The sequence below is a fragment of the Podarcis gaigeae genome (genome assembly GCF_964106915.1).
Source record: "Podarcis gaigeae genome assembly, chromosome: 13".
NCBI lineage: Eukaryota > Metazoa > Chordata > Lepidosauria > Squamata > Lacertidae > Podarcis > Podarcis gaigeae.
In genome coordinates, this window is record NC_139689.1 from 45,862,790 (window position 1) to 45,887,884 (window position 25,095).

Below are 25,095 nucleotides of genomic sequence, written 5' to 3' on the forward strand. Positions count from 1 at the left end.
AGGGGGCGGGGAAAGTAACCTGTAATTGAAACATAAAAGTGCACAACGGTTCAAATGAACGCAAAAATTCATTAATTAGGAGAAGCTCAGAATCCCAGGATGGATTCATCCCAGAGCATTTCCTCCTCTGTTGGTCCACTGGCTTCCGCCTTCTTTTTTTCCTTCTTGTGTTTCCTGCTCTCCTTCTCAGAAGATCCCTCTGTATTTCCTCTGTCTTTACCATGCTTCAATTTCGACTCGGCACTTGGGTCGACGTCATCTTTCTTTCTCTTCCTCTTCTCTCCGCCCTTTCCAAAGTTTGCGTCTCCTTCGCAGCTCTGTTTTCTCTTAAACTTAGCAAGGGGTGGGCGAGGGTCGCCGTCTTCCTCTCCTGAACATTTTTTCTCCTTTCTGAGTGTCTTTGGCGACTTCTGGCTTCTCCTATGAAAGGCAGAGCTACTATCGGAAGATAGATGTTTGTAGCCATCAATGGATTCGGATGATGGGTTGCAATTGTCACTTTTGTAGGTGGCCAATGGAGATGCCTGCTTTTCTAGGGAACCACCTGTGCTGTGCTGAGAAACGGGTGCATTTTCTAGTTTCGGCAGGTCTCTGTACCCTGGCGGCCAGTGGGACAATCTGCTTCTAGCAGAATACAAAGGTGGACGTGTTTCTGAGAAAATACCAGAATACTGATCTGGTGTGTTAGCGTCGCCGGAAAATTGCTCCTGGTCAAATCCAAAGCCCCGTTCATAGCCATTCATGGCACCATACTCTTCCATTTGAAACTCTTCTTCTGGCTTTCTGAAGTGGGTCTTTGGTTCCAGACCCCTTGCTTTTTGCACTTTAATATAATCTTCCAATTCATCTTGGAAGGAGCCATATGTTTTCTTGGAGTTCGTTATTAGATTGGAAATCATGGTTTCTCTACAAGAATAAAAGGGAGAAGAGATACAATTGTGGCGGGAATGAGCAAAAATGACAACAATATGCTTTTTAACCAAACAAATTGGCTGAAGTCAGAAAGAAAAAGTGCCTGTGGACCAAAATGTCAGCTGAATGATTTATAGGACTGCACAGAGATCACCACCCAGTTTTTGTGAGGCTCCACTGAAAACATTAGCACACACTTCCCACACTGAACTGTCAGTCTCGTTTGCGGGGGGGGGGGGGGGAGAGAGAAAAATGCACAGCTGGGAAAACACTTACTTTATCTGATGCTTATTTCCTTGCATGTGTGACTGGTACATTTCTATGGACGTGAGACTGATGCTGCATATGGGGCATATATACTTGCCCACTCCAACTGCTAAAAGAACAGAGGGCTGCAGGTTAAACAGATTGCAATGAAAATGGCCCTAGGGCACGCCCAAAACGTGTCCGAATTCCTTGTGCCATATCTCTCTGCCCGCCAGGTCCTGGAAAAAGTCTTCCGCTAACTGACAGCTGGATACGGTGTCGCGCGTTCAGAGAATATTTTTTTAAATACAGTGGTACCTCTGGTTACGTACTTAATTCATTCTGGAGGTCCGTACTTAACCTGAAACTGATCTTAACCTGAAGCACCACTTTAGCTAATGGGGCCTCCTGTTGCTGCCGTGCCGCCGGAGCCCGATTTCTGTTCTCATCCTGAAGCAAAATTCTTAACTTGAAGCACTATTTCTGGGTTAGCGGAGTCTGTAACCTGAAGCGTATGTAACCTGAAGCGTATGTAACCTGAGGTACCACTGTACAGGGAAGCATTCCAAGAAAACATGGAATCCCCTCTGCCTCAAATGCTGCAGCAACAGCCACGAAGTCCCACGAGTCTGCTGACCACGAAGCTTGGTTCTGAGCCACACTCAGCTGATACAAAAATGGACGGCGTCTCCCTGTGTCACCTGCTTACCATTGGCCTGGGATTCCGCGGGAACGGCCTCAGATCCCATCTCGCTCATCAGCTTCTTGCGCGCTTCGTTCCTTTTGTGCTTCTTGCCCACGTAGTGTTGGTGGGCCATAAGCGGGTTGTTGAAGGGCGCCGAGCAAAGCTTACAGAATTTATCCGGATCGTCTAGATCCAACGTGGCTTTACAGGACGGCGACGGGTCTTTCACATCAGGGTCCTGCGTGGCGTTTTCAACAGATGGCTCCGGCAGAGATGGAACCGCAGAGGGACCTGGGAAATAAGTGGAAGGAGGGAAGGTCAGCTCTCCCACCAAAGCAGCCAGAGAACACACAGTAATGGCCCTGTAAGTCTTTCGGTTACACTAAGAATATATTCCTTGCAGCTCTTATGTATCAAGAAGGAACGCCCGACGTACAAATACCGTATTTTTCGCTCCATAAGATGCGCCTGACCATAAGACGCACATAGTTTTTAGATGGGGAAAGCAAGAAAAAAACCATTCTGCGCAGAGCATGTAAGCGGCTCTCGCCTTTCTTGCTTTAAACCCTTCCGTCCCTCCTCCTGCTTCGCTGAGAAGCCAGCAGAGCAAGAGTGATAGCTGCACAGTGCCTCTTCTGCTGGCTTCCAGCAAAAAATGAGGGACGAAAGGGAGCCCTTACAAGGGAGTGCGGAGCAGAGTTTAGCAGCGGCTCTTGCTGGCTTTTCTGGGAGGTGGGGGAAGGGACAGAGGGCAGCCTTTAAAGAGCACGCGGCTCCAGCAACAGCCTCCCACCTGCATTCGCTCCATAAGATGCACACACATTTCCCCTTACCTTTTAGGAGGAAAAAAGTGTGTCTTATGGAGCGAAAAATACGGTATGCCTCATCCCATGTGCATCTATCTCTCTGGATGACAAATACACTTGGTGGTGAGCTGCTATAGCTGTAGCCTCCTGCAAGCGGCTGGTTGGCAGGCCTAAGTCAGTACTTTCTCCCTTCTCTTTCCTGCACTGTGCAGAAAGACTAGGGGACAGGCAGACATGAACAAGGGAGCGAAGAAGGGCAATTTTGCTTTCCTTGTTCCTGTCAGGGACTGGACTGAGGAGGAATGGTGGAGACCACCCCTGCTGCACTTCCCAGAGAAGCGGGAGACAGTATAGATTTAGAACAGTGGTTTGCAGAAGGTCACAGTTCAGAGGCTGCAGAGGGGAGAAGCTGGGAAATGTTGGGAGAGGAGCAGGAGGGAGAAGAAGAACCAGGGGAGAGACAGCTGACAGACTCAGTGTCTTTGGAAAGCATGCCAGATCCCACCCCACCCTCTCCCAGTTCCTGGCGAGCATTGAGAATAGAAGAGCAGAAAGCTCAGATCAGCCGGTGCAGAAGAAGAAGAAGAGGAGGAGGAGGAGTTTGGATTTGATATCCCGCTTTATCACTACCCGAAGGAATCTCAAAGCGGCTAACAATCTCCTTTCCCTTCCTCCCCCACAACAAACACTCTGTGAGGTGAGTGGGGCTGAGAGACTCACAGAAGTGTGACTAGCCCAAGGTCACCCAACAGCTGCATGTGGAGGAGCGGGGAAGTGAACCCGGTTCCCCAGATTACGAGTCTACTGCTCTTAACCTCTACACCACACTGGCTCTGCAAGGATTAGGTATGATAGGAGAGACGGAGGGTGTGGGACTTTACTCGGAGCAAAGCCATCAGTGGAATGGAGAGGCACTTCTCAAAGCCTCTCTCTGGGAATACTGAATAAAGGACTTGGTAAGAACTCTTCTTGTTATCTACTTCTTGGCTGCCCACAGTGGGAGGAACTGGATTCTCTGAAGCCTGACAGTTCCTTGGATTCAGCTAAAATGTTGCACCACTTTGCCCTGACAGAGGACAAAGTAGCCGGGGCAACCCAGCCAGATGGTTGGGGTATAACTAATAAAATTATTATTATTAAAAACCACTGGGTCTTCACCAGGTTCTGGCTGAGCATTCTGCACAGGCTGTTGTGCCTGATCTTCCGACAGCCGTTTCAGCTTCTTGGTGTGAATCTTTCCCAGGTAGTGTGATTGAGCAACTATTGGGGACGTGAAGACCATGTTGCAAAGCCTGCAGTAGGTGTTTTTGTCCACATTTGGGTCCATCTGAAATCAAAGCGCGAAGACATTTAATCCACCAGTTCTAAACCGACAGGAAATTTTTGACAGGAGAATGAGTGGGACAGAGAAAGGGAAAGGGAAAAGGAGAAAAACCGGCATATATGGTGCAAACAACAACAACAACAACAACAACAACAACAACAACAACAACAACAGGGTTTATGATGCAGTTTGGGATTAAAAACATATTCCAGGTCTGAAAAGGTTTTGGTCTTAATCAGCAACTAGCCATATAGAGCAGGGTAGAAAAGAAAATCTAACTCCAGGTTGGATCCTGAACTTGCCCACCCGGCTGGGCCATTCTGATAGGTGGCTAGGGACACCTACTTGTCAATCACCTGATTCCACCATGACGTCAGGTGAGCAACAAACTCCCTTTGGGTGGCAGATGCCACCCTGGGCAAGGATTATTTGCACTGCAAAGCTCCCTGCAATTCAAGCTTTTGATTCAAAGGAATAATCGGGAATGCACTTTCTAGGTATGCTCTTGATTCTTTCTTTACACCAAAAACATTGGCACTTCCTGAATTTGGTAAAAAGGTAGACCCCTGACCATTAGGTCCAGTCGCGGACGACTCTGGGGTTGCAGTGCTCATCTCACTTTATTGGCTGAGGGAGCCGGTGTACAGCTTCCAGGTCAGGTGGCCAGCATGACTAAGCCACTTCTGGCGAACCAGAGCAGCGCACGGAAACGCCGTTTACCTTCCCGCCGGAGTGGTACCTATTTATCTACTTGCACTTTGACGGGCTTTCAAACTGCTAGGTTGGCAGGAGCAGGGACCGAGCAATAGGAGCTCACCCTGTTGCGGGGATTCGAACCGCCGACCTTCTGATCTAGGCTCTGTGGTTTAACCCACAGCGCCACCTGCGTCCCTCTCGAATTTGGTACCTTTGCCTTTTTGCCATGCACGGCATGCTCCTGGCCACAGTTTGAAATTTCCCATTTCTGATGGCGACAGGCACAGGAAAGGTGGTCACCGTTTCCCCAAAACTGGCTGTCGGCCCAGTCTCTGATGCCTGCCAGGCTTATGCTGAGGATGAGGTAACAGTACCTGGAAATTCACATACTGTAACTTCTGTTTGCTGGGCTCCTGCCCATCCTTCTGTTCACTATGCATCTGTAAATAAAGCCGGACTTTCTGAGCGTGCCTTTTGCCCTGGAAAACAGAAGGATTGGTTTTATATCAGGATGCACCTTGGGATGAGTAAGGCCTGGAATATATGGTACCTTTGAAAAAAACTTGGGGAATTGCAATGTTTAGAGAATTCCTTAGCCATAAGAATAACAAGAAGAATAAAATCCCTCTTGCATGCCAACATAATATGGACTTGTTAAGTACAATGGAAAAGTCCCATTCCAGTGACTGTGATGATAAGAAGGGGTTAAGATCGGAACTATGATATTGGGAGAAAACACAGGAACAAAAGCAAAAGATTTTCTCTGGAGCAGCCAGAACATGGGAAGTCCCACTAAATTATTTAATTCAGAATATATACAGTGGTACCTCGGGTTACATACGCTTCAGGTTACTGACTCCGCTAACCCAGAAAGATTACCTCAGGTTAAGAACTTTGCTTCAGGATGAGAACAGAAATCATGTAGCAGCAGCGCGGCGGGAGTGGGAGGCCCCATTAGCTAAAGTGGTGCTTCAGGTTAAGAACAGTTTCAGGTTAAGAACGGACCTCCAGAATGAATTAAGTTCTTAACCTGAGGTACCACTGTAATTGGCCTTTTTATTTTTTATGTGACGTAGCATGATTTGATATGTTATTAATTGCAATGTTATTAATGAAAAATCAATAAACTTTTTTTTTAAAAAAAGAGAGAATGCCTTAGCTGTGAGAGAATATTGTCCCCATTTCACAACAGCAGCAATTGCTTGCCAGCTTCAAGTGCTTGCGGTTAGCTCTAAAGCATTGAATAGCTTGACCCCAGATACTTACGAGACTGTCTCCTCCTCTGCCAGCCTGACCACTACCGAAGCTCTGCTAGAGAGTTTCTTCTTTGCATCACAATAGCGGCCAAGGCATGGCTGGCTGGGATGCAGGACGGCTCACAACTCTCATTACAGAAGCTATTCCGTATGAGCCCCATCAGAATGAATGGGAGCCACGGAAGAGCTCTTCGGCGGCCTAGCACAGCTCCCGCACTTTTCTTGTCTTGTTTGGTGCAGGGCTTCCCCAGGCAATGTGCCTGCAGAGGCTCAAGTGTCCACTCAGGACAAGGAGAAGGAAGCATGGCAACACATGTTCAGAGGCTACTTGTCTCAGAACGCCCACAGCAGCTGATGCTAAAATGCTCAGGGGGACACTTTAACAAGCTGGCTTAGAGAAGAGATTACCGTATTTTTCGCTCCATAAGACACACCAGACCACAAGACGCACCTAGTTTCTGGAGGAGGAAAACAAGGAAAAAAATATTCTGAATCTCAAGATGCCAGAACAGCAAGAGGGATTGCTGCGCAATGAAAGCAGCAATCCCTCTTGCTGTTCTGGCTTCTGGGATAGCTGTGCAGCCTGCATTCGCTCCAGAAGACGCACACACATTTCCCTTTACTTTTTAGGAGGGAAAAAGTGAGTCTTATAGAGCAAAAAATACGGTAAATCAAAGTGGCGTGGGATAAAGAAAAATGGGTCCCATGCCTTTAATATATTGGTTTCACTGGCCAAAACAATGTTATTAAGCAATGAAACAAGACAAATATTTTACAGTGGTACCTCAGGTTACAGACCCTTCAGGTTACAGACTTCGCTAACCCAGAAATAGTGCTTCAGGTTAAGCACTTTGCTTCAGGATGAGAACAAAAATCGTGCTCCAGCGGTGCGGCAGCAGCAGGAGGCCCCATTAGCTAAAGTGATGCTTCAGGTTAAGAACAGTTTCTGGTTAAGAACGGACCTCCAGAACAAATTAAGTACTTAACCTGAGGTACCACTGTACTTGGGTTGTGGTGTGTGTCTTAGGAAAATTCATAACTGTGGCCCTATATTAACATGTGTTCAGGACTAGGAGAAGCGACTGTATTGCAGGACAGCATGAATATGCATCTTACATGGGATAATATCGTTACGGCTGTCAGGCAACGATGTAACCTGTTACTTGATCTTTTGCCAATGGGTCGAGATATTTCTTCAAAGGGCACAGATGGCTAGAACAGGTTTCTTCAATGAACTATTTTGGCTGGTGATTACAAGCTCACGGAGATTCTTAAGACTTACCAGCCAAGGGTGAAGTAGGGAGTTTGTGGGCATAACTTGGATTGCAACCCACAAAGACAGGTCTGAGGTTTTGAAGGCTTTGAGGAGAAAAAGGGACGCAGGTGGCACTGTGGGTTAAACCACAGAGCCTAGGACTTGCCGATCAGAAGGTCGGCGGTTCAAATCCCCGCAACGGAGTGAGCTCCCGTTGCTCGGTCCCTGCTCCTGCCAACCTAGCAGATCGAAAGCATGTCAAAGTGCAAGTAGATAAATAGGTACCGCTCCGGCAGGAAGGTAAATGGCATTTCCGTGCACTGCTCTGGTTTGCCAGAAGCAGCTTAGTCATGCTGGCCACATGACCCGGAAGCTGTACGCCGGCTCCCTCGGCCAATAGAGTGAGATGAGCGCCGCAACCCCAGAGTTGGCCACGACTGGACCTAATGGTCAGGGGTCCCTTTACCTTTTTTTACCTTGAGGAGACAGTCCCCCCCATTTATGCTGCCTATTTTTGGAGAAAACCCCTTAGTTTTACTCTATCTATCTATCTATCTATCTATCTATGTATCTATTTTTTGTTTGTTTGTTTGTTTGTTTGTTTGTTTGTTTGTAAGTTGCTTTGGGCTGCCCTGGGCAAGATAAAAGCGACTAACAAATTTAATAAACAAATCAAATAAATGAACTGTTTCAAAGTGCAACACTCTATGTCCGGGTGTCTGCCTACTCAATTTAAGTATTTATAAACAGACAGATACTCTAAAAATGCTACAATTCTCTAGTGGACTCTCCTCCCAAGGAAATTGAGCCTGTACTGGCAAACACTGAAATGTCCTTTGCTAGGAGTTGAGGGGTGTGTGTGTGCTGGAAACACAACTGACATATTCCGCGCCAAAAGCTTACCTCATAGTGTGCAGCCCTTTGCGATTCAAACTGCAGTACAGCTCCACAAACTTTGCAGAAAGTGTCTGTGCATAGTTCTTTCCTTGTCACTTCATCCAAAGTATCATCTAAATGAATGATTAAGGATATAGCCATCAATAAGCAGATAGTAATCTGATTACCTTTAGTGTTTAGCGGAGACTAATTCAGCCCACAATTTTGATCTTGGAACTGAGGGACCTATTTAGTGAACACTTATCCTGATTTGTTTGCAGAGAAGGTAAGTCTTATCAAGGAGTTGTTATCCCTCACTTTTCTTCCTACAAAAAGTCTGGGTTGTTCTTTTGAGGGTGTGTGTGCACAAGTGACAAATCCACTTTAACCAAATCTGTTGGTCTGCGTGTTAATCCAACTGACAAAACAAGTGTCCATCTCAAAGCAGCCCTAGTCTAATTCCTATAACATCAGGGCTGTAATGTCCAGTCTATTTTTTTTGTTTTTCTATGTTTCTACTTAATCCTCCAACCCCTGTTCTGCGTAGGATCTAGCTCAATTAAGAGATACACAGAACTCAAAAGTTTGGACACTGTATGGTGTGTCTTATTAAAGGTATTGCCCGGTTGTGGGTTTTGTAGGTTCTACTTTCTCTACAGGCCAGCACAGCCTCAGGGGTTAATAAAGGCAGGCAGCTGCAGAGAGGACAGACCTCATGCTACAAAACCCATCACTTTTGGCATTTAGGAAATTGTAATGAATTTTAAGTGGCCCTTGGGCATTGTGGACAAAGTTCAAGCACGGTAAGGATTCCTGCTTCTTGAAGACCATCTGAACTGGACCCTGGAGATTTGTGGCAGATTTGGCGATACAGCCAACTCTTGTCCCAATGGAGGAGACTGAATTAAACCAGTTTCACTCATTACGGCTGCTAGGGGTGGGGAACAGGTGCTTCTTAGATACGTGAAAAGCGATGTAAAGAAGCATGTACACTTATCTGCAATGTCTACATGTTAGGTGTTTGCTGTGGAAAACACTGGTGTGCTATTGGTATTTCCCAAAGCAATCATAAGGGATTGCATACAACTAAAGAGTTGACCCAGCAAAGTTAATGGGTGGAGGTTTAGTCATAATACAGGTGGCGACCATTTTGTGCAGGGGTTCTGTTCCTGGTCCTCGGACCCCATGCATGTTGGCAGAGTGCATATAAGCACGCATGCCCGTTTTGCCTTCTTCTGGGTCCAAAAGGACCCATGCGTTGGCGACCGCGTGTTAATTGGGCATGCCTAAAATGGTCCCCGATTGTAATGCAGACCATGCTGGCGAAAAGGGAAAGGATTTGTTATATGTATGACAGTGGACTCCCTTCCACCTCGTACTATGAGAAGATCAGGCTATGATGTGTACGAAGCGGTCCATTTGCAAAGCACTGGGGAAAGGATGAAAAATTAAGACACACGGGAAGACAGAATTAGTGGGGAATGTGGAGGAATGTTGGAAGAAAACTTGATTTCATGTTTGGACACTGAACCGTAGACGCTAAGAGCTCAGCAGCCAGAATGAAGTCAAGATCGTGTGAAAATGGGGCACTATCAAGGCAATCTATTCGTGTTTTTGGCAGGGTTTTCTGTTCTAACCATTCAGAAAATCCTAAGTCAGAAGATGCTGCTGATTAACAGAATGGCAGCTTCTGGCAGCCATCTTTGTGTTGCCTACCCCAACTCCTCTCCTGCATGCTGTACCACGCAGAACACTTTTATATAAAAAAAGAAAAACCCACAGCAAGTGGAGGAAGAGAATGAACATGGGAACCAGTGGGGGGGGGGAGCAGTGTATTTATGTGGGTTTCTTTCTTTTTTTAAAAAAAAATAAATGTTATTAGTATTTTCCACACAACAACATGAAAGATATTGAAAAATAACAATACACAACACACAAAAATCAACATTCTAAAACGAAAGCAACAACAAAAAACCAAACAAATCCATATCTTACAAGTTAATATTATAAACACTAAAACAACAAGACATTGACTTCCACCAATCCCACAGCACCTCCTTTATCTCTCATTGTGTCTTCTTGTTTTCTTTATCATCTCTATCCTAACATCTAGATATAAATCCCTCTTTCATATCCTTTCACTTCACAAGGTTATTCCAGACTCAGCCAGATTTCTGTCCTCAAACCTGGACTTTTGAGATATTCATTTAGGCACTCCCATTCTTTTTTTACTTCACTTTTTGGGTTTTGTCTTATTATGTCTGTCAGTTTGGCTAATTCTAAGTATCTAAGTTTATGTGGGTTTCTGTGCACATGCCTCGAGGCAACATGTGACAACATCCAGCTGAAGCCCAAAATCTATTTACATGGATAAAGATTCAACCGGTGTCAATGGCTTTCTGTAAACGAACATAAATCAAAATTTAAGTTTCAAATTTAAAATAAAGTACCTGAATGTGAGGACTTGCTTGTAAAAACACGTTCTAAATCATTATGCAGAATATAGTCCCCCCCCCCAAGATCGGCCAGGTATGAACGCTAGTAGCTGATCAAATCTACTTCTGCAAAGTCTATTCAGAAGTAAGCCCCACTAAATTTAAAATTATAGAACTGCAGTGTCGTCAGGGACCCTGAGGATCATCTAGTCCAACCGCCTGCAATGCAGGAATATTTTATCCAGCGTAGGGCTTGAATCCCCAACCCTGAGATTGTCATGCTCTGTCAACTAAGCCTTCTCAGTCCAACCAAGTAGGTACTTATTCTGCAAGGTTACGTATGAACAACCAAACGCAGGGCAGAGTTGCAGAGTGGAACATTCAGGTGCCAATCTACAAATGCACATTCACATCAGTGTAATTAAAAACTTTTTGATCAGTTGACAAGCTGGCCCTAACTAATTGGGCACTTAGGAAGCAAAAACATTTCAATGAATTAAAAAGGGATCATCACTCCACTTCCCTTCTCACACCAGAAGCACATGTGGTGACATGTGGTATGCCGCATTTTAAAACAAGAAAGAATGCTTTAAGATTGCTGTATTATTTGTATGCAAATTTCCCATCCAAGTACTAACCAGGCCTGACCCTGCTTAGCTTCCAAGATCAGACGAGATCGGGCGTGTTCAGGGTAGTATGGCCGTAGACTATTTGTATGCAAATTTATGCAGATTTTGTAAATACTCATGCCATGCTCCTGAGGCAATTGCCATGTTTAATTCTTCTAATTATTAAAACTTTAATTCAGCTTAGTATATTCCTTTTCACATCCACATTGGTCTGGTTTGAATACCATGGCAAACCATGGTTCAGCATTATGAACAAGGTATGGGGATGCAGGTGGCGCTGCGGGTTAAACCACAGAGCCTAGGACTTGCCTATCAGAAGGTCGGCGGTTCGAATCCCCGTGACAGGGTGAGCTCCCATTGCTCAGTCCCTGCTCCTGACAACCTAGCAGTTTGAAAGCACGTCAAAGTGCAAACAGATAAATAGGTACCGCTCCGGCGGGAAGGTAAACTGCGTTTCCGTGCGCTGCTCTGGTTCACCAGAAGCGGCTTAGTCCTGCTGGCCACATGATCCGGAAGCTGTACACCGGCTTCCTCAGCCAATAAAGCGAGATGAGCGCCGCAACCCCAGAGTCGGCCACGACTGGACCTAATGGTCAGGGGTCCCTTTACCTTTACCTATGGGGAGCTTTGGTCTCACGTGGCCCTGTTCCCCTTCCAAAGCAACTGCAAGATCAGAAACTTGCTTCCATTGATGATTAACCACATTTTTAACATTATGTCTGAACCCTAAATGTTCCTTATAAATGTACACTTACAGATAATCTGCTTCACCAAGCAGCTTTGACATTTAATAGATTTAAACTGGAGGTGGATGCGCAGGCCCAAGCTTGCATCTGATGAATTTCGAAAATATCTGAGATCTTTTCGCCAACCAGTCCCCGCACCCCTTGTGTTACATGAAGCAGTGGAACCAAGATGGAAGGGTTGGGGGGGGGGTTCTCATTACTAGTTACAGGGAGGACTACTGCCCTCAGACTTTGGCTTCTTGTGGTCTGATTCAGTAGGGCTCTCATTCTATACAATGCCCTGGTTGCTTTGAGTTAGCAGAGGATTACAAGACATCCTGCAATTGCAGGAGTCCTCACAAAAACTACATCTCCTCAAACCCCCTAAACTTTGCACCCTACTGCTGTGTTACCTAGATTATGAAGACAATCTCAGGAAGCTCTCCCCCCTCATCCTTCTTATGGCATGGCTGTTGCTTCTCCTGCTGCTTGAAGATTAAAAGCTAGAAAGAATGTGTGTTTTGGGGGTCTGGGGAACAGCAGGTGCCAGGAAAACGAGCCCATAATTCTTCCGCAGCTCAGATTCTCATATAGGATGGAGAATTACATTCTACAGCTCCAAAAACCCATCTCTCATTTGTGGTGCCCATTTAAGAGCTTCCGAATTTAGTTTTCCAGCTTGGTTTGGAAAATCTTTGTCAACAACTCTAATGTATAATCAAAAATGCTTTCCGTGCTTGGAGTGGATCCTGCTTTCGGCCATGTTGTTTCCCTTTTACAGTGGTACCTCAGGTTAAGTACTTAATTCGTTCCGGAGGTCCGTACTTAACCTGAAACTGTTCTTAACCTGAAACACCACTTTAGCTAATGGGGCCTCCTGCTGCTGCCACGCCGCCGGAGCACAATTTCTGTTCTCATCCTGAAGCAAAAGGTACTATTTCTGGGTTAGCGGAGTCTGTAACCTGAAGCGTATGTAACCTGAAGTGTATGTAAGCCGAGGTACCACTGTATTTGGGTTGCAATCCATTTCATTTTGCTTAGCTCTCACTAGCTTTCGTCTAGTGTATATTTCTTATGAATGTACCCCATGCGGTGAGAGCAGTTATTTACCACATCAGGGGGCCTTGCATATTTTTTTTTATACGTGGGAAATGCCAGCTGTAGAAACACCGATGAAAAAGATTCGCTGTGTGAAATTGGTGCAAGAAAATAGTATTGGAGTGATTTTGCCATGACATAAGGCCTCAAATTCTTTCTCGTTCTGCTTCTATATACTCATGCCCCACTAACATCAGTTCACAAAAAATTCCAGTCCAACGTGTTAGCCAGCCATTTATTGTTGGTCCTGAGTAGAGGCGGCAGGGTCTGCCTCCCACCTTTTGCCGCGCTTTGTGCAAGTTCAGCAGCACACTAGCACGTTTCCTGGTGTCTAATGTGGAGTGAGAGAGTTATTTCACATTAGGCATTCCTGCATTCCATCTCATAATTTGCGCTTATGTTTACTGCTTGTCAAAGTGGCACAGTGGCATTTTGCTCAGGGCTTTGAGCCTATGAGTTGTCTCATATATTGCCACATATATAATTTGTGCACTGTAAGTATTTCAACTTGTTTTGAGCGGAGAATTGGTGGAGAGAGGAACTTGCGCAAGATAATGACTCCTCGACTCACTGTACAGGAAAATACATTTTCCTGCTCGAGAATGGGCTTAAAACCCTGTGGAAGAGCACATATTTTCCATGAATAAGTTCCCGGGCTCAATCCATGCCACTCCAAGCTCAACAATCTGAGTTAGAAGGTCTGGGAGTCCCATTTGCTGGAGAAACTTGGAGAGTCGCCACAGATCTGTGGAGTGACAATTTGTGGTGTGTATGAACCTGGACTCCTGCCAACCTAGCAGTTCGAAAGCACATCAAAGTGCAAGTAGATAAATAGGTACCACTCCTGCGGGAAGGTAAACGGCATTTCCGTGCGCTGCTCTGGTTTGCCAGAAGCGGCTTAGTCATGCTGGCCACATAACCCGGAAGCTGTACGCCGGATCCCTTGGCCAATAAAGTGAGATGAGCGCTGCAACCCCAGAGTCGGTCAGGACTGGACCTAATGGTCAGGGGTCCCTTTACCTTTACTATGAACCTGGAAGAACGGCACACGACTAAGCTCTTAAAGCACAATCGTTCCCCTAGTATGCTGCTTTATGCAGTTTAAACACAGTCTCTTAAGGATTAGAGAAAGAGAGAAATCGCCTGCTTACTAACCCCAAACAGAAGATTGTTCTGTTGGGACATAACACATGGTTGGAACGAAACTTCAGGAAAGAACAGGCCTCCTCCTGCCTCCATTTAACCTTGCAACCACCTACAAGAAGGAATAATAGTGTTGTAGGAAGGGACCCTGAGGGTCATCTAGTTCAATCCCCTGCAATGCAGGAATACTCAGAATGAAAGACTCTTTCTACCACAAATCAGAGTTACAGCCTATATCAGAGTGGTCCGACATGCGGCCTGGGGGCTGTAAGCAGCTCTCGAGGTGGTTTTTGTCGCCAACATTCAGGACTTCTTAAAGTGGCTTGAATAAGCCGGCTTTTGTTGTTGCTGCTGTGAGGAACACACAAAAACAAGCAGTAGAAGTGCTTGTTGTGTCTCTCTCATTCTCTGCAATGCCAAGTGGACCAACCCCCTCCCCCCCAACCTCGCCTTGGGCTGCTCCGTGCAACAAAGTAATCATAACAATAATAATGTATTTGATGCGAGAGAGGTATTTCCCGTACACTAGTATTGGGCAACTGGATAACTCTAGCCCTGTACATTATGCATTTACCCGGGAGTAAGTCTCAGTGAACTTAAAGGCATTTGCTTTTGAGTAGGAGCGCATGAGGTTTGACCTGAGCAGGGCTTAATCCCAGGTCAGTGTGCACAGAGTTGCAGCCCTGTTCTACGGATTGTAGTGCAGCAACCTGATTCAGCGCATACTTACTCGGGAGTAGGTCTTATTATGCTTGGGAGTCCTTACCCTTAAATATATTAATTGCCTGTATTAAATAGTATTAACTACAGTGGTACCTTGGGTTACAGACGCTTCAGGTTACAGACTCCGCTAACCCAGAAATAGTACCTCAGGTTAAGAACTTTGCTTCAGGGTGAGAACAGAAATCGTGCGATTCAGGGTGAGAACAGAAATAGGGCAAGAGGCCCTATTAGCTAAAGTGGTGCTTCAGGTTAAGAACAGTTTCAGGTTAAGAACGGACCTCCAGAACGAATTAAGTTCTTAACCCTAGGTACCACTGTATATTGTGAACACTTTAATTTGCGAGATAGAAATTTCATTCAGGGCGCAGCCCCTGGGTTCTATGTCAAAGTACTCTTGCGACCCACTTGGTCTGAGAGATTGGACCACCGTGGCCTATATGAAATATTGCAAGAGTAGTCATGTCACACCTCCACTCACTTTAGGCCAAGTTACATTACAGTGTGCGGTTGGGTGAAACTTTTCAAAACATTAAATTGCAGGTGTGGGAAGGGGCTACCAGGATTGGCTCACTGCCTCCAAAGCCTATTTCACACACGTAAATCCGACCGGCACCAATGCAAACTTCCCTCCCATGCCAAACAGGAAAGGGACTTTCATCAGGACTGCAGTGTACACCTTTGATGCATGAATGGGAGTCTATAGAAATTTTATTCATTGGTTCATAAAAAAAAAACAACGCATGAAGGATCCACACTGTACTCATCTTCAAGACATTTTACTCACAAATGTTCAGCCTCAGTGTACCTGCCTAAATATTGATGCATATCCCCGACCCCAATTGGAAAATGAACGTATTTTCAGATGCAGATAACACCCTCATTATCCGTTTGAGATGAGCTATGAGGATTCATCTACAAAGACCAGTATGGGAGCGCAGATATTTCAAGAATCTCCAGCTTCGAATGGAAATGTATAAAGTGGTACCTCGGGTTACATACGCTTCAGGTTACAGACTCCGCTAACCCAGAAAGAGTACCGCAGGTTAAGAACTTTGCTTCAGGATGAGAACAGAAATCGTGCTGTGGCAGCGTGGTGGCAGCAGGAGGCCCCATTAGCTAAAGTGGTGCTTCAGGTTAAGAACAGTTTCAGGTTAAGAAGGGACCTCTGGAATGAATTAAGTTTTTAACCCGAGGTACCACTGTACTCGGATTAACCGTGAAGGCAAAACACAGAGGCTCAAGCACACTGGATCCTGATTATACCTAAGCAGGAAGACTTGTTCAATGATAGCCAGCTTTGTGTTCTCTAGATGTCATGGACTCCAGCACCTAACCATATGTCAGGAGTGCTCTGATGGTGTTTCCTGCTTGGCAGGGTGTTGGACTCGATGGCCCTTGTGGTCTCTTCCAACTCTATGATTCTATGATTCTATGACCTATCAGTCTCAGGTCAGGAATAACATTCACAACATCTCACCACACTGGCTATCCCAGGACTAGCTCCATGTGCTCAAGGAAACATTAAGAATTTCTTCCCTACAACAGCCAACAACTTTCACTGCATGGCAAACTGCAGGGAGTCTCAAAACCAGTTTGTAATACAGTGTGTATGTGAGATGGTTTAAAGAGGGGAAAGCCAAAAATCCCTTGGTGCATTCGAACTCCCGGGGATGTTTAAAATTGCTCTCTGGAGCAAGTTACTTCATGAGAGAACTGTATTTGTTTAAATATGAATCTACTTGCAGCACAATCCTATGCAGGCTGACTCAAAACCCCCCGAATTCAATGGGGTGTGCCTGTTGCTAAGTGTGAATAGCATAAGACTTGCTCATCACTTCTCATTCCTCTTGAGCAGGGGTCAGAAACCTTTTGCAGCCGTAGGCCGGTCCACCATCCCGCAAACCATGTGGAGGGCCGGACTATTATTTTTTTTTTGGGGGGGGGGAAATGAATGAATTCCTATGCCCCACAAATAACCCAGAGATGTATTTTAAATAAAAGCACACATTCTACTAATGTAAAAACACGCTGATTCCCTGACCGTCCGCGGGCCAGATTGAGAAGGCGATTGGGCCGCATCCGGCCCAATCGGCCCTTAGGTTGCCTACCCCTGCTCTTTAGGTATGAGCTCAACTGAAGAAAGAGAAGAGATGGAAAGGAACAAGTGGCAACTTTTATTATAGTGACAAAATTCTACTGCCCTTGTCTCTGTATTTTCATTGTTTTAAATAATGAGAACGGAAGTTAGAAATCAAAAAGAAAAAACTAAAAATCCATACCTAAAGGCCGTAGTGAAATCTGCTGGGATATGAACAAGGATTTATGACCTCACAAGCTGTGACAATCTGAGTGAGATTTTAAATGTCTCAATGAAGCACACACAAAGTCCAATCACTCAAAAGGAGAGGTACAAATTCTGACAATTATTTGGAATCTACACAAACCCTCTCTTGCCGTAAGTGGCATACATGTTTTCTGTAAGGCATCACACGTGTGATACAAATTAAGGTCCATCCATCTTCAAAGACCACATGAATAATGTAATGCCATAGATCAGCTGTTAAGGTGGCAGAGACATACCTCAGTGGCAGGGCATATGCCCTTCATGAATTTTTTCCCCAAAGTTAATTCCAACTTGGATAGCAGGACGGGATATCAGAACCACTCCAAGCCAAAGCAGATACCACAAGGCTTTGATGAACCAAGTGTCTGATGTAGTATGAAGCAACATTATACGAAGACATTGAGGGGAGTCTAATCAAATCTGCAGATGACACCAAACTGGGAGGGGCAGCCTATGCCACTGAAGACAGAATTGGGATTCAAAATGACCTGAACAGATTGGAGAACTGGGCCCAAACTAACAGAATGAATTTCAGTAGGGACAAATGTCAGGCTCAACACACAGGCAGGAAGAACCAGCTGCACAAATGTAAGATTGGGGACATCTGGGCTGCCGGTAGTACATGTGAAAAGGATCTAGGGGTCTTAGTAGACCAGAAGCTTAACATGAGTCAACAGTGTAATGCAATAGCAAAAAAAAAAAAAAAAGAAGAAGAAGAAGAAGAAGAAGAAGAAGAAGAAGAAGAAGAAGAAAGGCTAATGCTATTCTAGGCTACATCGACAGAAGTCTAGTGTCCAAATCAAGGGAATTAATAGTACCACTCTTATCCTGCCTCGGCCAGACCACACCTGGAATACTGTGTCCAGTTCGGGGTGCCATAATTTAAGAAGGATATTGACAAGCTGGAATGAGTGCAGAAGAGGGAGACCAAGATGATCAAGAGTTCAGAAACCAAGCCTCATGAGGAACGATTGAGGAAGTGAGCTATATTTAGCCTGGATAATAGGAGACTGAGAGGAGATATGATAGCCATCTTCTAAATATCTAAAGGGCAGATGGAGCAAGCTTGTTTTCTCCTACATGGGAGGGCACAACCTGAACCAATTTATTCAAGTTATAAGAAAGGAGATTCTGATTAAATATCAGGAAGAACTTTCAGGTGGTAAGGGCTGCTCTCTAAGCAGAGGTTGGATGGCCATTTGCCATGGATGCTTTAGTTGAGATTCCTGCATTGCAAGGGGTTGGAGTAGATGACCCTCAGGATCCTTTTCAACTCTACAATTTTATGATTGTATATAGTCCGAAATTTTTTTCTAACTCAAAGTGATGTGTTTTAAGATATTTTTCAAATGTTTGCTTTCTGAAGAGTTGGAAGTTTTTTTTAGTTGGGGTTTTTTGTATGAGATTTAAGATTTCACTCACTGTTGCTGCATATTTTTCAGAGCCAGTAAAATGTTGTAGGGAGGAAATCTCTTGCCACTCATTCCTGGGAGGTGTTGCAAGTCTGATTCTCTATGAGGTGGTCTGCAAGTCTGGTTGTTAATGGATTTTTGGACAGTTTGCCTGCAAAGTGCTTTGACTACTGTAGCCACCCTGTGGTATGAAGCGAGCAAGTTTTGGCTGCACAAAGGATTCTTAAAACATGTGGTCAGTACTTATGGGGGGAAAGTTATATTCCCCCATCTTTTCCATGTGTGTTGTCCATGAAGCCCATTGTGCCATTAGACCCCTGCCACACCACTGCATTCCTACAACATCACGATTGCTTGTTTTCAAACTGATGACTGCTGTTTGTCATTTATTATGGTGGGTTTTTTTTGCCATAAAAGTCGCTTTCAAGTGCTTACCAGAACTGTGTGATACAAAGTCCAAACCAATAAATCCAACACAACGCCGCAGCAACTCTATATGCAAGAATGACACTAGAGCTGGCGCGGACCTTATTTTTTCCAAGTTCACCTAAGCAATTTACTACTTATCTGAGCAGATGATGTGCATGTGCAGCATAATATGACAGCAGTACACCTGAGCAGGACACACCTAACCCGTTGCTCGGTCCCTGCTCCTGCCAACCTAGCAGTTCAAAAGCACGTCAAAGTGCAAGTAGATAAATAGGTACCGCTCCAGCGGGAAGGCAAACGGCATTTCCATGCGCTGCTCTGGTTCGCCAGAAGTGGCTTAGTCATGCTGGCCACATGACCCAGAAGCTGTACGCCGGCTCCCTCAGCCAATAAAGCGAGATGAGTGCTGCAACAGCCAGAGTTGGCCATGACTGGACCTAATGGTCAGGGGTCCCTTTACCTTATAAACTCTACCAAAGTGTGTGTGTGTGTTTTCAAGTATTCTCCCCCATTTTTAGTTGTTCTTATTTTTTATTATAAGCCGCCTTGAGTCCCTGTCAGGGGCAAAAGGCAGGGTACAAATAAATAATAATTGTAGTATTTTTCTAAATAATAGTATTTTTCTTAAAATAATAATGTTCCTCTTCTAGCTGCTTCCTTTTTCCCAGAGACTCACTACACCATTATGAGCCACTTTTGCTCTACCCCCCCCCACTAAATCCTACAAAGCCCCCAATTTACCTGAAACACCCCCCAGTCCCTGCCAGCTTCCTGTGCGTCACTTCCTCCTTCTCCCGCGCCCCTTCCTCTACCTAAGAGACGGGGTGGGAAGGGCCTTTCCCTGCCGGCCACTCGCCTCACCACTCACCTGCTCTCTGGCCGCGGGGGGGTGGCGGCAGCGGGGGGGAGGGGGCGTCCCCTCCCCCCTCTGCCCTCTCCCGCCCCACAGCAGCAGTAGCAGCAGGTGCCGCCGCCGCCGCCATGGCTGGGGAAGCAGGCCCCGCCCACCCTCGGCGGCAAAGCCCTCGCGGGGGGAAGCGGTGAAGAGATGGCAGCCGCGACCCGGAAGCAGAAAGCGGCAGCGTCGGAAGCCGGAACTTCACGTTCGCAGCAGGCGTCTCCTTTCGAACGGTTTTTTTTTAAAAAAAACTAGCTTAGCTCCGCCCCGCCAGCCCCGCGCTTTCCTGGTTGGCCTCCGAGGCCCTGTCAATCACTGCTCCGGTCCAATCAGGTGCTCTCTGTCCAATGGGATGTAAAAAGCAGTCGGGATTGATATGCAGTTGTGCTGAGGGGAGAGAGGGGGCGGGGTGCTCTAATGTATTTATTAATTATTATTTCTCTATTAAAATATATAGTCCGCTGTATTATAAAGATTTATCACAGCCAGCTTACAACAGTGTGTGTGTGTGTATATATATATATATATTTGCTTTCGTTCCAGTAACAGAGCTCTGTTCCAGTAACAAGAAGCCGAAAGCACCAGCCTGAAGATGACGAGTGAGACCTCGTCGAAACGTCGCCTAGACACCCCAACTTTTACACGGGAAGACACCCGAGGACACCAAAACCTGCATATATATATATATATATATATATATATATATATATATGCTTTCGTAGATTTTCACGGGTACAGGAATGCAGGTTTTGGTGTCCTCGGGTGTCTTCCCGTGTAAAAGTTGGGGTGTCTAGGCGACGTTTCGACGAGGTCTCACTCGTCATCTTCAGGCTGGTGCTTTCGGCTTCTTGTTACTGGAACAGAGCGGGATCTCACTGTTTGAGTTCCTATAAATACTGTAGAGGGGGTGTGGTGTCTAGCCTCCAATGTTCTGGGCAGAGAGGAAGTTCCCAGGCTAGTGTGCCTTTTCTTCTTTTGTTCCTTAATTACTTGAGAGATACCTTGAGTGATTTCTTGAGTGATATCCTGAGTACCACTTAGGTGGGTCATTAGGTGTGGATTAGTTGCTAAAGTCTTTGTGTCTTGACCTCTTGAACTTTGTGAAGAGTTTTCCTGAGAAGATGGCTGTATTGCACTTAGTTGTGCTTTGGCTTGGCTTCGTGTATAGGGGCGAGCTCTTTAACACGGAACATCACCACAAGAGAATAATCATGGAAGCCATCGAGATAGAGAAACACCCTCACAACATGAACAAGCGTGACGACACATCCCGCTTGCCAGACATCTGGAAATTAGCCCTCCCCACAAAAACTGACACCAGATCCAGAGGCACACAGAACGCCAACACCAATCAACCACACCAGACCCAAACCCAGACCCTCTCCACAGATGAATTACTGACACCATCCAGTAGCCAATCCATGGTGGCACCTCCGGATGCTGCACCCCCCTGCAATCCCTACACAGATCTGGCTGACACAAGCCACAAAACCACAGCTCGCCCCTATACACGAAGCCAAGCCAAAGCACAACTAAGTGCAATACAGCCATCTTCTCAGGAAAACTCTTCACAAAGTTCAAGAGGTCAAGACACAAAGACTTTAGCAACTAATCCACACCTAATGACCCACCTAAGTGGTACTCAGGATATCACTCAAGAAATCACTCAAGGTATCTCTCAAGTAATTAAGGAACAAAAGAAGAAAAGGCACACTAGCCTGGGAACTTCCTCTCTGCCCAGAACATTGGAGGCTAGACACCACACCCCCTCTACAGTATTTATAGGAACTCAAACAGTGAGATCCCGCTCTGTTCCAGTAACAAGAAGCCGAAAGCACCAGCCTGAAGATGACGAGTGAGACCTCGTCGAAACGTCGCCTAGACACCCCAACTTTTACACGGGAAGACACCCGAGGACACCAAAACCTGCATATATATATATATATATATAAAACATACAATGAAATAAGTTTAAAAAAAAATTAAAAGCGAAAAATAATTTTAAAACATTTGAATACCACCCAGTGTCTGTGCCCTATTGTACCAAAAGGTGGGCTTCTTTATAAAAATATAAAAATCATCTGACTGGGTGAATGAAACACAAGACCTCTGTTGTGGTGTTGTTATTAGTTACAACTGTTACAGGAATTCTAAGGTCTCAAATAGAGAAGAAATGTTGATAATTGCACAAGGTAAACACACATACATAAGTATATAAACCACATGTCCAAAAGAGTACAGGAGAGCAATCCAAAAGCCATCTTGCTCTCCTAAAGACTCAATATTTGCTCTGCCTCCTTAATCCCCCTTGCCTGATAGCAATCAGGGGAAATTCCTGAAGGGATTCCTTTCCTATATCTATGAGCCTCCTTGGTATTGTCATTGTTTGCCCAGATACTCTGCATTGAGGGATCCTGATTGTCTTATCAAATGCAAATGTTTTGTGTAAACTGTCTGGAACTATGCAAAACTTGCTAAATCCTCAGGAACATCACACCTTGACCTGCCTGAGCCACATTAACCCCACCTTATGTGTGATGAAATTTCTGACTTCTTGTAGCACAGATGTCCTTCTCCACGCCAAAATAAAAACCCTTAAAAGAGAGGTTTTTTTCTGGTTTCGGGGTCTCTCTTGCCTCCTTGCCAGGAGGGGAGGGAACTCTGTTGCAACAGAAAAATAAAGATCTGCCTTGCTTTCACTTCATCCTGCCCTGCATCCATTCATCTCTGACCGATCATGGACTTAGGGGACTCAGTCCCTTGGGGAGCTGGGCAGAAAAGCCAACCACCCCTATTTTTCTATATCACATCCAACTAACCAAAACCTCATAGATACTCAAGCTGGAGTGGAAAACATCCCATCCTGGTGGAAAAGATTCAAGTGTCAATTTAAGTGGTGTGTACCTTTGCTGCAACCCCCCCCCCCCGGTTGGGTTTTTTGGAGGGGGCTGAAAAAGCAATTCTAAAATACCAACTTTATGGACACTGTGCATGCACACAAACTTTGCTTTAAAATTCCACCAATGCATTTTTTAAGTGGCATTTTAAAAATCTCAATCGTGGAAAGGATCCTGTGATATATTTCAGGTTTAGAGGACAATTTGCCCCCCCCCCCCAGGTTGCTGAACTACACTTCCTATAATCTCTGGAAGCTGGTTGTTGGACGTTTGTTGGGGCTGGCGAGAGCAATGCTGTTTGGCAATGTATGGACGATGACCAAAGGTTCCTCCACACTTGGTCTGCTGCTGCTAAGCATAACATTGCAGGGGTGTTGCAAATTGTTCCACCTTGTCCCAGTTCCAACATGCAGTGTTAACAGCGGACCACATTCCAGAGGTGTCCTAAAGACACAAGCCATTAATTTATCAGCTCCCTTGCCTGCACCTACAATAAATGGACTATATAGGAAGACTCTCCTAAGCAGGCATAGGCAAACTCGGCCCTCCAGATGTTTTGGGACTACAACTCCCATCATCCCTGACCACTGGTCCTGTTAGCTAGGGATGATGGGAGTTGTAGTCCCAAAACATCTGGAGGGCCAAGCTTGCCTATGCCTGCTCCTAAGTCTCTGTTTTGGTCACAGCCACACAAACTACACTTCAGTGTGCCAATAAGAACTGCATATCTGCATTTGTGCTTTATTGGGGACTTGGGTGGCGCTGTGGTCTAAACCAATGAACCTCTTGGGCTTGCCAATCAGAATATTAGTGGTTCGAATGCCCATGACAGGGTGAGCTGCCGTAGCTCTGTCCCAGCTCCTTCCAACCAAGCAGTTCAAAAGCATACCAGTGCAAGTAGATAAATAGGTACTGCTGCGGCAGGAAGGTAAATGGCATTTCTGTGCACTCTGGTTTCTGTCACGGTGTTCCGTTGCGCCAGAAGCATGCTGGCCACATGACCGGGAAAGCTGTTTGTGGACAAATGCTGGCTCCCCCAGTCTGAAAGTGATATGAGCACCGCAACCCTATTGCTACCTTTGACTGGACTTAACCACCATGGGGTCTTTTCCTTTTTTTAAAAAAAAACTTTTGTGGTTCATTTAAAAAATATATATTTAAAGACCAATGTTCTTAATTAGAGTTAGAAAGAACATATTTTCTTCTCCCCTATCTTACGTTTTTTGGGTGGAGTGGAGGTTTCTCCAATGTTTCATATGAATGCCTGGTATTTTTACTTTACAGGAAAGAAAAGGAGAGATTATATTGATTGCCAGATACTCTGCTCATCCAGGATGCCACTGATCTTTAGTGTGCTTGCGTTGGGTGTTTCCCAAATGTTCTGTATATGGCCGCTCCAGCACTTGAACTTCCCAATCAATATACCGGTAGTATTCATCCTGATTTTCTTGCAGGGTGCCATTGACACTTCTTACCATTACAGTGGTACCTCGGGTTACATATGATTCAGGTTACAGACGCTTCAGGTTACAGACTCCGCTAATCCAGAAATAGTGCTTCAGGTTAATAACTTTGCTTCAGGATGAGAACAGAAATTGTGCTCTGGTAGCGTGGCAGGAGCAGCAGGCCCCATTAGCTAAAGTAGTGCTTCAGGTTAAGAACAGTTTCAGGTTAAGAACGGAGCTCCGGAACAAATTAAATACTTAACCTGAGGTACCACTGTATTTGATGGCACACTGCACACTTTTCAATTCATTTCTCCGTCACTTTACTTAACTGCAAAAGATCCATTTCGAAAAGATTGTGGATTTGTTTTAATGCAACCTACGGTTGCAGTATGCTCTTGAATCCCTCCTATAAAGTAGGGATCGTCTGGAAGCACCCTGGATTTACGGGAAAAGAAATTTGAATCTGGCATTTTACCTCAAGATGGCACTACACCCTAACGGATGAATTGATTATCCTAGTTGCCATCACGATGTTACTTTAAAACTTGTTTGATGCCGAAATCCGTAGTAGAACAATACTTTTACTAAGGGCAATCAAAGCGTTACAAAATAGCTTTGCAAGATGTTTAACATAAACCTTGCTGAAGAGTTCTCGATAACTTGAAAAAGCTTGCCTGCTATTTTATGACATTTTGGTTGGCCTCGCAAAAGCACTGCCCTTCTTACTGGCCAATGTGTACCTTTTGCTTTTTCTAAGTAATTCTATAGAGTAGACTGACAGTGCAATCATGTGCATCTTTACTGTTGGAGAAGACCTGTGGGATTTCTGTTACCACCTCACATTTTGTAACCGAATAT

The 25,095-nt window shown here is 45.2% G+C and overlaps 1 protein-coding gene and 1 long non-coding RNA gene across 2 annotated transcripts in view; both read right to left on the reverse strand.

Moving 5' to 3' along the window:
• LOC310830292 overlaps window positions 1–25,095 on the reverse strand; it is a 313,780-nt gene that overhangs the window by 62,701 nt on the left and 225,984 nt on the right. The window lies entirely within an intron of this gene.
• KRCC1 (lysine rich coiled-coil 1) lies at window positions 50–20,053 on the reverse strand. Its single transcript, XM_083709477.1, has 7 exons — window positions 19,863–20,053; window positions 8,084–8,190; window positions 5,044–5,148; window positions 3,808–3,976; window positions 1,868–2,134; window positions 1,189–1,288; window positions 50–906 (listed from the first exon to the last, which is right to left on the reverse strand). Exons 1-7 carry the CDS (start codon window positions 19,975–19,977, stop codon window positions 87–89), a joined length of 1,683 nt encoding a protein of 560 aa, XP_083565603.1. The 5' UTR covers window positions 19,978–20,053; the 3' UTR covers window positions 50–86.

Excerpts from the sequence above, each read along its gene's own strand:
- KRCC1 (XM_083709477.1), bottom strand. The coding sequence starts at position 19,977 with ATGGCGGCGGCGGCGGCACCTGCTGCTACTGCTGCTGTGGGGCGGGAG. Across the intron at positions 2,135-3,807 it reads GAATGCTCAGCCAGAACCTG|GTCCCTCTGCGGTTCCATCT; the intron begins GTGAAGACCCAG and ends CTTATTTCCCAG. Across the intron at positions 1,289-1,867 it reads CGCGGAATCCCAGGCCAATG|CAGTTGGAGTGGGCAAGTAT; the intron begins GTAAGCAGGTGA and ends CTGTTCTTTTAG.